General features: G+C 36.9%; 1 protein-coding gene across 2 annotated transcripts in view; it reads left to right on the top strand.

The window, feature by feature from the left end:
* rxfp2a (relaxin family peptide receptor 2a) overlaps positions 1 to 15,949 on the top strand; it is a 63,267-nt gene that overhangs the window by 31,212 nt on the left and 16,106 nt on the right. For both annotated transcript variants that reach the window (XM_084401297.1, XM_084401296.1), the window contains exons 6-8: positions 4,312 to 4,383; positions 11,718 to 11,789; positions 12,453 to 12,524. In XM_084401297.1, coding sequence (XP_084257423.1) covers positions 4,312 to 4,383; positions 11,718 to 11,789; positions 12,453 to 12,524 — 216 coding nt within the window. The remainder of the gene's footprint in view (positions 1 to 4,311; positions 4,384 to 11,717; positions 11,790 to 12,452; positions 12,525 to 15,949) is intronic.

Raw genomic sequence — 15,949 nt, 5'->3', positions numbered from 1 at the left:
TAAGATGTCAAGCGAGTGAAAGTGAATTGAGTGAGAATTGAGTACTGTCTCTGCCAGACAGTAAAATAAATGGTTAAATAAATAATTTTGATCTCTGCCAGGCAGAATTTTTGGTACAGTCTATCAATTCAGAATCTTTTGTCTGGTAGTACTGTGTCGATGAAATGTTTTGTTTTGGCATATCTTGAAACGCATAATTCCAAAGCACATTCATAACTTTGTTTGGAAAATCCTGTTTTTTCACTTGATATTGGAAAAGTATGATTCATAAATATCTGACAGATGACAGACCAAAGATACGATGCGTAAAATAATAAACAGCTGAATAGACTTATTTAAACTATTTAGCAGAGGTTCAACACCAGAACCCTTTCATAAAGCAGTTTAACTTACACATCATATCTTTTGAGTGATGATGGAAAAAAACTGGCATTCACATGTGGTGATGAGGATAAAATACTCCTAAAGCCACAGACTAATACATTTTTAAAGGCCATAAAACTAAAAGGGACAGTGAAGGGCTGTTGGGACCGTCTATGGAATGTTAAGCACTTTATTTGACAGGTCCTCTGTGTTCAGAATTTTACAGCAGTTTTGGCCTATTGGTCTTAGTATATTTTAGGGTTTTGTGATCCAATCAATATTATGATGGATGTGCAAATTCAAGGGATTTTTAGAGATCTAGGGCCAGATTTAGTAAACAGGACAAATTAGCAAGAGACTACAATCTCATAAAAGCTCTGATGGGAGTGGAAAGTTCTTTGGGTGATCTAGTGGCGAAACCTTGATTGATTGATCAATGCAATCTACCAAGAGCAGCGCAACTATCACTGCCATGTCAAGCACAAAATGGGTTAAGACATGGTTTTTGGGCATTAAATAATGGCACAAAAATACCAGTAAACTTACTATCACAAACCTTTGTAAACCATGTTGCATGATTTATTTAAAATCTCTCAACCCATACATTTTGCATCTGAAAGGAAAACTCCTCCAAATTCATATGCAATAAGGTCAGCCCCAAAAATAACTGTTTTTGCTGCAGCTTTTAATGCCAAAAGAGGGTTTGTGCTGGCGCAACCCCTGAATTGTTCAGATACTTTTGTTTTAATATCGTGAGCTCAGAGAAAGCTCAGTCTTTCTCAGTTATGCGCACAGTTCTTCCTAGCATGTCCGTGAATGCTTCACACCACTAAATTCCCTTTTGAATTTGAGAACATGTGGTGATGGCTGATAATGTTTGCAGGTAAGAGCTTCAGAGCTCTGCAACTCTCATGGGGTCAACATGTTCCTCACAGTTTGGAGGAATCTTCTGAATTGAGAGCATGCTTTTGATCTCATATTACTTGAATTGCACATTCATTTTTAAGCTCTTCTGCACCCTCAAAAAGTGCCAGATGAGATTATCATCATTCTTCCAAATTTAAATAGGATTTGGAAGAGAGGCTATTTCCTAAATTATATTAAAAATCTTGGAGCTTTTATTCAAACCTTAATTTATATATGAACTATAAATTCTGTTTAGAATAAAGAAAGGCAGTTGTAGTTCTCTCCAGATATAAATCAGTTCAGTCAAGACTGGCATAACTTCAGTTGAAAATTTCATGGCAACTTTTGCCGTCACTACATTTAAAAAAATATATATATAATAATTTATTTTGGGAGTTTTGCCTACTATAGTACAGTGTAGAGAGAAAATGCTGCACATATTTATGGAATGAGTGGCCCACTCATGATGTTAGTCATGATTTGATTATCTGAAATGTATCTGGTTGCTTTATTAAATATATTTAAAATGACAAGATCAAAGAGACTTGACATCATATTCATATGTATTTCAAGAGCAAATGGTCAGAAATTGGCATTAAAAAAACAACTTTAAAGTCTTAAAAATGTACCGTTGCATTTTCAGAAAAATTTCTGGCTCATGGACCCAATAAAAATGAAACCACAAAATGTCTTGCTCACTCTAGCCCCAAGTAGAGATAATTTACCCTCCAACCTCGCAGAGTAATGGTTATATTCAGTTATTCCGTTTTGGCTGTTTCATTGTGTTTTTGTTCTGAGACTGTTCGCCACTGTGTGCCTGTTGTTTCCCTTGATTGATCATCCCGTTCACCTGTTGCCCAATTAATTAGCTCTTTGAGATAAAGGCCAAAACATCAGGGGCTTGGAGGAGGTCTTTGGGGTATCCTCTTGAAAATCGGTTTTCAAATATTTTCAAGATCACCTAAGATGTACTGCACTTCTGTATTAATGCAGAAACTCATTTGTGTCTCTTTCTCTTCCTTATGAGATTATTATTATTATGAGTAACATTACTCACAGTTCTAATACTTTATAGCCTTAATCTTATTTTCAGATTTCAGATTATTTTCAAGATCACCAAAAATCACCTCAATAAACATAACATGTGGGTATGGTGTTGATTGCCAAAGATGGTGTGTCTCTTTTCTCAAATTTATTATCAGATTACGGTCCATCCTTGTAAAGTAAATAGGTAAAGATACATGTAAATGCTGCTTGCTTTCTGTCTCACACGTAGGCAAACACAATTATTATTATTAGTGACTTTCACTTAATGTTCTAGTACTTTGTGGCCTTGTTTTCCTGAAAAAAATTGAGATGACTGTACTTTAATCATCAAGAGCATGACGAAAGGAAAGTTATGACAGGTAAATAATTTAATAATCTCAGTCCACCCACTGTTGTAACTTAATTAGGTAGTTTATAATGGCTGCTATAGTTGTAACAGTAGTCTACTGAAGGTGAGTGTACTGAACCCAAGTGCAGTTTATTTAACCTGAACAAAATTAACAAAAACCTGACTTGATACTTGAAATAAACATGAACATAACAAACTCACCTACAGCAGTAACAGGGAATAAAACAAAAGACAATGGGAACATGAGGTCTATTTATGCACAGATACTAATGACTAAACAAGGGACACCTGTGAACAATTAAACAATGAACCAATGAGAACATAACACATAGACAAGGGAAGCATGTGGCAAGATTACATGACAGAATAAGGGAATCACATGACAAGAACATGGGCACGTTCAAGTGCAAAACGGTGCGCAACGTTTTGCTACGGTTTCTGGGTTGAACGTCATGTTTCCTGGAAACGGCGTGCACCGGTGTGCAACGGGGTTTGAGATACGTTTTCTCTTGTTTGGTGGGTGTGTCAGAACTGCAGTCCAATCAGCAGCAACATGTACTGTATATAAAGCACGCCATTTAAAGTGAACTCGCACAATGGGTTCATTAAAATTTACAGATGTGTTCGATGGAGCTCGGTATACGCAACAACTGAGGATATTATATTTATATTTATTCATTTAGCTGACGCTTTTATCCAAAGCGACTTACAATTGCTATATTTGTCAGAGGTCGCACGCCTCTGGAGCAACTAGGGGTTAAGTGTCTTGCTCAGGGACACATTGGTGTCTCACAGTGGATTCGAACCCGGGTCTCTCACACCAAAGGCATGTGTCTTATCCATTGCGCTACCACCCCCCATTATTAGAAGACATGTTTGTCATAAGTTTTATTGTAAATATAGGATATCAACATAATGATGTAGTTGTTTATATTTTTAGCTTCATTGCAAGTATATGACATTTGGTATAGAAATAAACAATGGTAATTAAGTGCTTTTCCTAAAAATGAGAAAGAAAGTACAGGGTATTAAAACAGTATGAACTACAAATAAAGTCAGTATGTGAGGCTAAATAGATGTGTTTTAGTCTGAATTAGGTAAGATGTGTGCTTCCATTTCAGTTTTCACAAATCCCTTCACTCGATTGGGATGTTCTCTTTTGTTCTGGGCGGCAAGTGCAGTAACTGTAACATCGGGCATATTTTGTAGTATTAAACACATATTTATACCGACTTCATCAGGCTCCGAAAATTCTTCACAAAGAATGGCCTTCTCAGCTGCCATAGTTGCAACTCTTGCGTCATCAGAACAGTGTGTTCAACGCATCACCGTTTCTGTTTAAAAAACGTTGTGCAACGTTTTGTCGGGGCTGAACGCAGCCCATGAAATAGGGCTAAGGCAAACTACAAAATAAAAGTGAACCAAAACCAAACGCGGCAATAGTGAACAGCGTGAGAAGTGTATTATAAGTAATGCAAACGCAAAGTTTTGGTTAAAATTTGCATAAAGCAACTATTTTGATTTAAACGACTTCAGCTGAATATCTAGCCATTTATGGTGTCAGACATCCAAATTTACACAGGTGAATAATAGTATCCATAAACATTTTCAGCACTTATTTGTTCTGACTTTCTTTTTTCGAACAGGTTTCTTCAGAACAACACAATTCAGATGGTCTCAAGCCATGCCTTCAGTGGACTATTCACTCTAGAGAAATTGTGAGTACTCTTCTTACCTTTCACTTATAAGATTACCTTTTTAAAAAGATTATGAATAATATTTCTGTTTAGTTTTTTCTGCAATTTCATTCTTTAACTTTTATAAGCAACTGCTCCTTCATTAAAAGCCAGTAAGAGATTGTATGGTCATGGAAGAGGTGTTCAGACCTGGAGATAGGCTAATAAAATTACATCTCCGGTCGAATATTGAACAATGTACGCCCTTTCACAAACAAAATTGCATCATGTGTTCAATGATGCAGAGCACAATGGCTTCTTTGGGCTGTAGATCTTTTTGTATGTGGCCAGGTGGGTGCAGGCTATTTTTCAAGGTGGTTTGAACAAAGTTTTTGCGACTAGCATATAATTGTCTTTCTTTCACAGCAGCTCTGAGATCTCCTTGCTCCCATAAACAGCAGGATGAGGACAAATCTAATCCTGGGAAGATGATGATGTAATGTCATTAGGGAAAGTCAGTCTAGTGGGTCTGGATGATAAATGACATTATAAATGTTTCTTAAAGAGTTTTGTGGGAATTATAATCTTTTACCTTTTCTTTACTGTTCTAATCTTCCTTTAGTTAATTTGAAAGCATCTCAGATGAAGCTCAGTGTGTGTGTGAGGCAGACATTAGTTTTGCAGCACTCGTATTCATTAGGATTCTTTATAGGGCCATTTATTAGGGGCCAAGCACCGAAGGTGCGGAGCCACCTATTGTTTTTGTTCGCGTTCTTATTATTATTATTAGGGGCCAAGCACCGAAGGTGCGGAGGCACCTATTGTTTTTGTTCGCGTTCTTATTATTATTATTAGGGGCCAAGCACCGAAGGTGCGGAGGCACCTATTGTATCTGTTCCCGTTCTTATTATTATTATTATTATTATTATTCTTCTTCCGCCATGGGAGTCTATGGCAGCCCATAGAACCGAGCGCGGGAAAGTTGTTTTGGTTTGACATTCTGATAGAGGACAGTCCCAACATTAAATACACCAATTTTGGTGTTTCTAAGTCATTCCCTCTAGCGCCACCACCTGTCCAAAATTTCACTTTTATTTTGCTAATAACTTTTGAACCGTAAGGCCAATCAGCTAAATTCTTGTTTTCTCTGATTTCTGAGCTCATGGCAATTCGATTGCACCCTATGACGTAATTTTACGTCATTAAAATATGGCCGCCATCTTGAATTTTTCTAAAAACCTACTTTTTCGAACTCGTCCTAGACGGTTTGTCCGATTTGCACAAAAATTGAACCAGATCATCTTCAGGCAGTGCTGACAAAAAGTTATGAAATTCAAATTGATTCGTCAAACCGTTCTTGATAAACGCTCGAACAAATTTTACGTAGCGCCTGCAAAAACAGTCGTAAGGCGGTATCTCCGCAACGGTTTATCGTATTCAGACCAAACTTGGTACATGTACTCACAAGCATGACTTGAGGCTACATGCTGCGTTTCGGCGCAGCGCCACCTACTGGTCTGGAGATATGAAAAATGGCTATTTTTGCTTATAACTTCTGAACAGTTTGTCCAAAAATCATAAAATTGGTCTCGATAGATTCAGGGCAACATGCCGAGTCGACTGATATCCAATTTTACCATATCGGACATTTTGACTGTCGGCCATTTTGAATTTTGTGCTAAAATGCTGTATTTTAAGAACGCATGAACGGATTGTTACGAAACTTGGTATGGGTCATCAGCACGATATCCTGAAGGAGCGTGAGAAGTTTCGAAACAGCGCCACCTAGTGGTGAATTTTTTTTTTCAAATGCTTTTAACTTTGGGTGCGGTCGACTTATTTTCACGAGACTCATCTAATTAGACTCCTGAAACCTTGCCGAGTCCTACGATACCAAACATGCTAGGTTTTGCCTTACGGTTTGTGTAGCGTTGTGATTTAGCGCTTAAAAAACATTTGGCTATATCTTCGAAACCGTTTGTCCGATCGAGACGAAACCACCGTCAGAAGTTTGGAAACATAGGTCGATAGCTATACGCCAATGCCCAAATGCGAAAATATTGATGTTTAGGGGTAGTAAATTCCAATCAAAGTCATGTGTCAGTCATTTTTTACGTGTTTTTTCATATAAATGTCTATAACTCTGAAGCGAATTGAGATATTTTCACCAAAATTGACACACATATGTATCGGCTCACTCTGAGGACACGTAAAAAAAATTGTGTGACTGAGCCTCTTGGTGGCGCTATAATAGAACAAAACATGAAATTCCCATTGACTTCAATACAGTTTTGTGAAATAAAATGCTATACTAAACAAATGCATTGGTGTAATATTACAAAACTCAGAATGTGCCATCTGCACCATCCCCTGAAGGTACCCAACATATTTAGAAACAGCGCCACCTAGTGGTCAAAAGTTATAACAAAATTTCCAAAACTGCTAATAACTTTTGAATAAATTGGCCTATTGTAATGCAACTCATCTTAGTAGATTCCTTGGGTCAAGCTGAGAACATAGATACCAAGTTTACCTTATTTGGCCTAACTTCCTGTCCGCCATCTTGATTTTCATTCAAAACCTACTTTTTCGAACTCCTCCAAGACCGTTTGTCCGATTTTCACCAAAATCGAATCGTATCATCTCCAGACCGTGCCGACTAAAAGTTATGGATTTCGTGTCGATTGACGGAACCATTTTCTTATACCGCAGCAGCAAATTTAAGGCATGATGCCAAAAGGACTATTCAGGCTTTATCTCTGCAATGCCTTGACATATTGACACCAAACTTTGTATGTGTCATTGTCACTTCACTCTGACCACATCACATCAGTTTTGTAACTGCGCCACCTATTGGTCAAAAGTGATAAGCCATTAAATGATATTATTCATTACTGTTTCTATGATTTTTCAGGCATTTTGCCTAAAATCCTCTTTAAATGTCTTTAATTTCTCATTGTTGCAGTTGGTCTGACACGTCTTGTTGTCTTATTCTGCTTGGCCCCGGTAATGGCTGCTTGTTATTATTATTATTCTTCTTCCGCCATGGGAGTCTATGGCAGCCCATAGAACCGATTGCGGGAAAGTTATGAAATTTGGCACAATGATAGAGGACAGTCCGAAAAGTCACCATACCAAATTTGGTGTCTTAAAACCAATCCCTCTAGCGCCACCACCTGTCCAAAATTTCACTTTTATTTTGCTAATAACTTTTGAACCGTTTGGCCAATCAACAAAATTCTTTTTTCCTCTGATTCCCGAGCTCATGCCGATTCGATTGCACCCTATGACGTTATTTTCCGGCTTATAAATATGGCCGCCATTTTTAGTGGGCTGAAAAAGCTACTTTTTCGAACTCGTACTAGACGGTTTGTCCGATTTGCACGAAAATTGAACCAGATCATCTTCAGGCAGTTCTGACAAAAAGTTATGGAATTCAAATTGATTCGTCAAACCGTTTTCGAATAACGCTCGAACACATTTTACGTGGCGCTTGCGAAAACAGTCGTAGGGCTGTATCTCCGCAACGCTTTATCGGATTCAGACCAAAATTGGTACATGTCATCACAAGCATGACCTGAGGCTACCTGCTGCGTTTCGGCGCAGCGCCACCTACTGGTCCGGAGATATGAAAAATGGCTATTTTTGCTTATAACTTCTGAACATTTTGTCCAAAAATCATAAAATTGGTCTCGTTAGATTCAGGGCAACATGCCGAGTCGACTGATATAAAATTTTACCATATCGGCCATTTTGTCTGTCGGCCATTTTGAATTTTGTGCTAAAATGCTGTATTTTAAGAACGCATGAACGGATTGTTACAGAACTCGGTATGGGTCATCAGCACGATGTTCTGAAGGAGCGTGAGAAGTTTCGAAACAGCGCCACCTAGTGATGAATTTTATTTTTCAAATGCTTATAACTTTGGGTGTGGTCGACTTATTTTCACCAAACTCATCTCATTAGACTCCTGAATCCTTGCCGAGTCCAACGATACCAAATATGCTAGGTTTCGCCTTACGGTTTGTGTAGCGTTGTGATTTAGCACTTAAAAAACATTAGGCGATATCTTCGAAACCGTTTGTCCGATCGAGACGAAACCACCGTCAGAAGTTTGGAATCATAGCTTGTTAACTAAACATTGAAGCCCAAATGCGAAAATATTGATATCTAGAGGTAGTAAATTCCAATTAAAGTCATGTGTCAGTCATTTTTTACGTGTTTTTTCATATAAATGTCTATAACTCCGAAGATAATTGAGATATTTTCACCAAAATCGACACACATATGTATGGGCTCACTCTGAGGACACATACAAAAAATGGTGGGACTGAGCCTCTTGGTGGCGCTATAATAGAACAAAACATGAAATTCCCATTGACTTCCATACAATTTTGTGAAATAAAATGCTATACTAAACAAATGCATTGGTTTAATATTACGAAACTCAGATTGTGTCATCAGCACCATCCCCTGAAGGTACCCAAAATATTTCGAGACAGCGCCACCTAGTGGTCAAAAGTTGTAACAATTTCCAAAAAGGCTAATAACTTTTGAATAAATCTGGCTATTGAAATGCTTAATAGATTCCTTGGGTCAAGCCGAGAACATAGATACCAAGTTTTCCTTATTTGGCCTAGGTTCCTGTCCGCCATCTTGATTTTCAGTCAAAACCTACTTTTTCAAACTCCTCCTAGACCGTTTGTCCGATTTTCACCAAAATCTAATCGTATCATCTCCAGACCGTGCCGACTAAAAGTTATGGATTTCTTGTCGATAGACGAAACCATTTTCGTATAGCGCAGCAGCAAAGTTGAGGCATGATGCCAATAGCACTATTCAGGCTTTATCTCTGCAATGCCTTGACATATTGACAACAAACTTTGTATGTGACATTGTCACTTCACTCTGACCACATCAGTTTTGTAACTGCGCCACCTACTTGTCGAAAGTGATAATCAATTAAATTATATTTTTAATTACTGTTTCTATGATTTTTCAGCCATTTCGTCTAAAATCCTCTTTAAATGTCTGTAATTGCTCATTGTTGCAGTTGATCTGACACCTTCAGCCATGTCTTGTCGTCTTATTCTGCTTGGCCCCGGTAATGGCTGCTTGCAGCTATATTTATTATTATTATTCTTCTTCCGCCATGGGAGTCTATGGCAGCCCATAGAACCGATTGCGGGAAAGTTATGAAATTTGGCACAATGATAGAGGACAGTCCAAAAAGTCACCATACCAAATTTGGTGTCTTAAAACCAATCCCTCTAGCGCCACCACCTGTCCAAAATTTCACTTTTATTTTGCTAATAACTTTTGAACCGTTCGGCCAATCAACAAAATTATTTTTTCCTCTGATTCCCGAGCTCATGCCGATTCGATTGCACCCTATGACGTCATTTTCCGGCTTATAAATATGGCCGCCATTTTTAGTGGGCTGAAAAAGCTACTTTTTCGAACTCGTCCTAGACGGTTTGTCCGATTTGCACGAAAATTGAACCAGATCATCTTCAGGCAGTGCTGACAAAAAGTTATGGAATTCAAATTGATTCGTCAAACCGTTTTCGAATAACGCTCGAACACATTTTACGTAGCGCTTGCGAAAACAGTCGTAGGGCTGTATCTCCGCAACGCTTTATCATATTCAGACCAAAATTGGTACATGTCATCACAAGCATGACCTGAGGCTACATGCTGCGTTTCGGCGCAGCGCCACCTACTGGTCCGGAGATATGAAAAATGGCTATTTTTGCTTATAACTTCTGAACATTTTGTCCAAAAATCATAAAATTGGTCTCGTTAGATTCAGGGCAACATGCCGAGTCGACTGATATAAAATTTTACCATATCGGCCATTTTGACTGTCGGCCATTTTGAATTTTGTGCTAAAATGCTGTATTTTAAGAACGCATGAACGGATTGTTACGAAACTCGGTATGGGTCATCAGCACGATGTTCTGAAGGAGCGTGAGAAGTTTCGAAACAGCGCCACCTAGTGGTGAATTTTATTTTTCAAATGCTTATAACTTTGGGTGTGGTCGACTTATTTTCACCAAACTCATCTCATTAGACTCCTGAATCCTTGCCAAGTCCAACGATACCAAATATGCTAGGTTTCGCCTTACGGTTTGTGTAGCGTTGTGATTTAGCACTTAAAAAACATTAGGCGATATCTTCGAAACCGTTTGTCCGATCGAGACGAAACCACCGTCAGAAGTTTGGAATCATAGCTTGTTAACTAAACGTTAATGCCCAAATGCGAAAATATTGATGTTTAGGGGTACTAATTTCCAATCAAAGTCATGTGTCAGTCATTTTTTTCGTGTTTTTTCATATAAATGTCTATAACTCCGAAGTGAATTGAGATATTTTCACCAAAATTGACACACATATGTATGGGCTCACTCTGAGGACACGTAAAAAAAATTGTGGGACTGAGCCTCTTGGTGGCGCTATAATTGAACAAAATATGAAATTCCCATTGACTTCAATACAGTTTTGTGAAATAAAATGCTATACTAAACAAATGCATTGGTGTAATATTACGAAACTCAGATTGTGTCATCAGCACCATCCCCTGAAGGCAACCAAAATATTTCAAGACAGCGCCACCTAGTGGTCAAAAGTTATAACAAAATTTCCAAAAAGGCTAATAACTTTTGAATAAATCTGGCTATTGAAATGCCACGGGTCTTAATAGATTCCTTGGGTCAAGCCGAGAACATAGATACCAAGTTTTCCTTATTTGGCCAAACTTCCTGTCCGCCATCTTGATTTTCATTCAAAACCTACTTTTTCGAACTCCTCCTAGACCGTTTGTCCGATTTTCACCAAAATCGAATCGTATCATCTCCAGACCGTGCCGACTAAAAGTTATGGATTTCGTGTCGATAGACGAAACCGTTTTCGTATAGCGCAGCAGCAAAGTTGAGGCATGATGCTAATAGCAATAATTAAGGCTTTATCTCTGCAATGCCTTGATATATTGACACCAATCTTTGTATGTGTCATTGTCACTTCACTCTGACCACATCACATCAGTTTTGTAACTGCGCCACCTATTGGTCGAAAGTGATAATCCATCAAATCATATTTTTAATTATTGTTTCTATGATTTTTCAGGCATTTTGCCTAAAATCCTCTTTAAATGTCTTTAATTGCTCATTGTTGCAGTTGGTCTGACACTTTCAGACATGTTGGCATGTCTTGTCGTCTTATTCTGCTTGGCCCCGGTAATGGCTGCTTGCAGCTATATTTATTTTTATATCCGTAAATCGATCGTTTGGAAAAATTAATATCTAACCTTGAAAGCGAATGGAGCTTTTTATCAATTTCAAGTCTGTGTCCCTAATTAAACATGGTCTTTTATGCAGGTTTCTGAGCCAAAACCACATAACCTATTTAGGCCCGGGTGTATTCAGAGATCTGCACAAATTAAACTGGCTGTGAGTATGCATCACAACACATTTAATGAATTACAAAAGGGAAAATCTTTTACATCAAATGTCAATCACAAAATGTAATATTAATTTCCATTTATCATTGTTATATGTCTATTTTATTTTATATATTTTTATAGGCTATTTCTTTGTTTTATGTTTATATTTTAGTTTACATTTTAGAACAAATTTTCTTGTACTTCTGTTATTTTTTGGCTTTACACACTTCATAGACATTTCATACCATATTTTGCAATATTTTGTTTTTATTTTGTGTACTTTGATTTTATTTTCTCATTTAAATTTCCGGCGAGGCACTGTCTCCTTGAAAATAAATACTTAATTAAATTTGGCATAATAGCTCTGAGTAAGTAGAATATTGGCTCTGAATATGATTTAACAGAAAGAAGCTGAGAATGACTTGGGTGGCTTGTTGACACAGTCAGCAGCACACACACACACACACACACACACACAGGCTGGGCACCTTTAGAACAAGCACAGTCACTGACAAAAGATGTGCCATTAAGATATTTCTTTCTATCATGCAAAAAAACAAAACAAAAAAACACACACAAGGTAAAATATGGCGTCATAACAATGTATTCCTGTGGTTAACATTTCGTAAAAGACACCCGTTCCGTTCTTGTATTATTCTTTTTTCCTCAGAGTCTTGGATCACAATCCACTTAAAAGCATCACCCGTGATGCGTTTATCGGTTTGAGGTCGCTGACATTTCTGTAAGTATCTTGCTGTTTAAAAATATTTCATGGTGTTTCTCAAGTGTGGCGGTGTTTAATCAGCTGGTGTTTAATTGGTGTTTAATCAGCTTGTCCTTGTTATCTCTCTAAGGAAGATGTCAAGTTTTGTATTTATATAATTATCTTTTATCAGTTTTTATCAAGTTTGTCCCTGTTTCTGATACAATTGTGCCTGACCAGTCAAGTAAATTTGAAAACTATAGGATGTTGTTTTAGGAGGTTGAAATTAAGCAATATTATCTTTTACTTTTACTACTTTTTCTCTGTTTAGAATTTGCCAGTCACTGTGAATTAAATCAATTTCCCACAACAATTTGATATGTCAAAGACACATCTGAGTTTATTTGCTTGTTGGTAACAAGTATGCCAAAAGGAAATGTCATATCAAGGAAATGTCAAGACGTCATTAAAGAAACAAAGAAAGGGATCTAGGGATCACTAACCCTGTAACACAGCCAATTTTCTTTTTGCAACAAAACAACTTTTAGATCTTTTCACCGTGATACAGAACTGTCTGTACCCAAAGAAATCAAATACTTTTGGATTTCAACTTGTGGGTTACCCGAAGGCTAATGTAATTAATATCCTATGGCTTTCATGCCAGCTTTTTGATAACTTATGTGCCAAAACTAACTAGAGTAAAAGAAGGAAATGTTTTACCATCACAATACTTTTTTTTTTTTTTTCCTCACTGAAAATATTTCATTTATATGTTATTCTTTTCCTCTTGATATTATCTTATCATCCGTGTTCACCTCCGATTTATTTTTCTGTGTGTGTGTGGCCTAGACTCTGCCAAAACCTGTGCTGGGGTTGTTCTACATAATTCACACAAATTGGTGCTATGGACATTTTTCTAAAAACAAAAAATCTTTCATTATGATAAATACAAAAATAGATGTTTACTGTAAGGCTACATGGATTTATTTTTACTTTATTGACATAATACATATTAATTAAATATTCTCCTGGTGTGCATCAGCACAGTCATATTTAGAATCATATTTTTCTCCTTTTAATGTAAAAAACTACTCAATAAATCACAAATATATTATAATTGTATCTTGTTCTATCACAATTCTCTGTAGATGTGTGATTAACAACTGATAACCAAAAAGTGGATCTGTGAAAATTTATTTTTTAATTCGTATACGTCACTTCATTATCGGGAATTTCGTGTGAAAGTGGAAAAAGTTATGTTGATTTTGAATCGGGTTTTCCACGCATATTCGCAGCATTCATCAACATAAAGCTGCTTGGTTTAGCCATGCTACAGCTAACGTTACACTATAGACTAATGGGTGTTTTTTTTTTTTGCCCGCAAAATCTCGTCGTAACCTAGCTTTTAAACCAGTATTAAAATAACAGTAGCAGAAAATATTGTTTTTGTAAATAAACATAAGTAAATATATGAATTCAAGTGCAGCTTACCTCAAGAATCTTGCTAGCATCACCGGCGTGATTCGGCGCGAATCATCTCCTCCCAGGTAAAAGGTGGTTTTCACGAACAGTTTTGATGCGAGGGGTAGTCGATAACGAAGTGAAATATAAATGTTTTATTTTCAACAATATAGAAGTAAAAACAAAATAGTTGCTGTCATTAAGAGACTATTATCTACTAACGTACTAACTGGATTCTGTTCACTCAAAGTAACTAGACCTTGGTTCAGTTCAACTAGCCAATTTAAATAACTGTCGCGTTATAAAAATAACACAAGAAGTGTGTAAGCACATCAGTCTACTCCTATTGTGTTAAAGCAACACTAAGGAACTTTTCCTCTTCGGTCGCCCTTGGAAGCGGAATTGTCCATTACCGCTGTCGTAAATAATTTCGCCGCCCGCAGCCTACTGTCGCACGCACACTCGCTGTTTATCTAGCACCGGCTTTGGAATGAACGATGTCCACTGACAAGGTAGAGTATGTTGCATGATTTCATGAAAGTATGATGTATTGCGACATCAGAAACGAAGGAAAACTAAATAATGACTATTGTAACGCTTGACGTAAAGCAAGTCAAATTTGTAGTTTTCTTATGTCTCATTCGAACTACAGAAACGCGACCCGGTTTGGCAAACTTGCATGGTGTGGTAATAGTAGATATAGGGCTGCAAAGCGAATCCAGAAGTGCCTTTCATCCTGTTACGACTTGATGAACCACTGATACGATTTTGGAAACATTATTTTAAGGTAAAAAAATGTTCCTTAGTGTTGCTTTCAATGCTTTGAGTAAATTCCCAAGTTGTGTTCATTTTAAACTACACATAGATATGTGTAAAATAGATTATTTTTTTCAACACATTTTTAGTTAATATGTAATAATTAATATTGTAATAACAAAATGTGTAAATTAGAGTGTTACACATATTTTGTGTAATTTTTCTACTCATTCCTTCTAAGACTGTATTTACAATTTATCAAATTAAATTAATTCTATAAATATCAAGAGTAGTGTCGGTTCTGGCAGGTCATGTCAGTCAAGCTCGCATCAGCTGATCAATGTCTGCCGATAGGAATATGATGCCTGTCACAGCATCCATAAGGCACCATTTAGTATTATTATCAGCTGCTTTATCGTATTGTTTAGGAGCTATTACCTTCCTCCTCTCGTCCACAATTAGGACTTGGCCTTCTGATATTCCTCTTCAAAGTAGACTGTTATTTATCTTGATTTATGTTGGTAAATTAATTTATTGTCATTAAGAACTTTAATGATATCCGGGACCGTAATACATTTATGTTGGTTCTTCTGTTCTGTTATTATCCATGCTAGGATGTATGGATGTTTCTGATCAGAACAGAACCATACCGCCAATCTAAACATTATACTGATTGTCAATCATCTTTGAAAATCTGCAAATTACACTTTAAGGTGTGAGTTTAATTTGAACTTCAAAGTAAAAATGAAACATTTATGCCACTTTTGCACAGTATTTCTAAACAAAATACAAGATATTTTAAAGAAGTGTTTCATTTATGTTCCTCCATCTTAATGAAAACCAAGTTTCTCTCAGGGATTGCTAACTAATAACAGAAAATCCAAAACGGATATTAAGCATCACTTAAAAGAAAAGTACCTCATGAGATTACCTTTCATGAATTAAGATATCTGAAGTCATCCTAGAAGAGACTATACACTAGCCCAGAATGTTTCTCCAGCCAGTTCACTTCGCTCTGTGATTCCTGGATAATAGCTGAAATAACAGTAGTAAATCTCTTGAACGTTTTCCAGCTGCCTGGCTCTGTTTAAGTTTAGCCATTGCATGCAAAAGCGTAGCTTGCGGGAGTCTGTATTTTCAGAAAATTACTTTGAGCCCAATTTATTAATAAATAAATACTAAATTAGTTATACAAGTGCTCACTGCATAACAAGCACTCCATTAATTTAGCATTTATGAGTACAGAT

The sequence above is a fragment of the Rutilus rutilus genome, assembly GCF_951802725.1.
Source record: "Rutilus rutilus genome assembly, chromosome: 25".
In the NCBI taxonomy this organism is placed as follows: domain Eukaryota; kingdom Metazoa; phylum Chordata; class Actinopteri; order Cypriniformes; family Leuciscidae; genus Rutilus; species Rutilus rutilus.
Note: the sequence above shows the minus strand (reverse complement) of the source record. Positions and strands in the feature narration are given on the sequence as shown.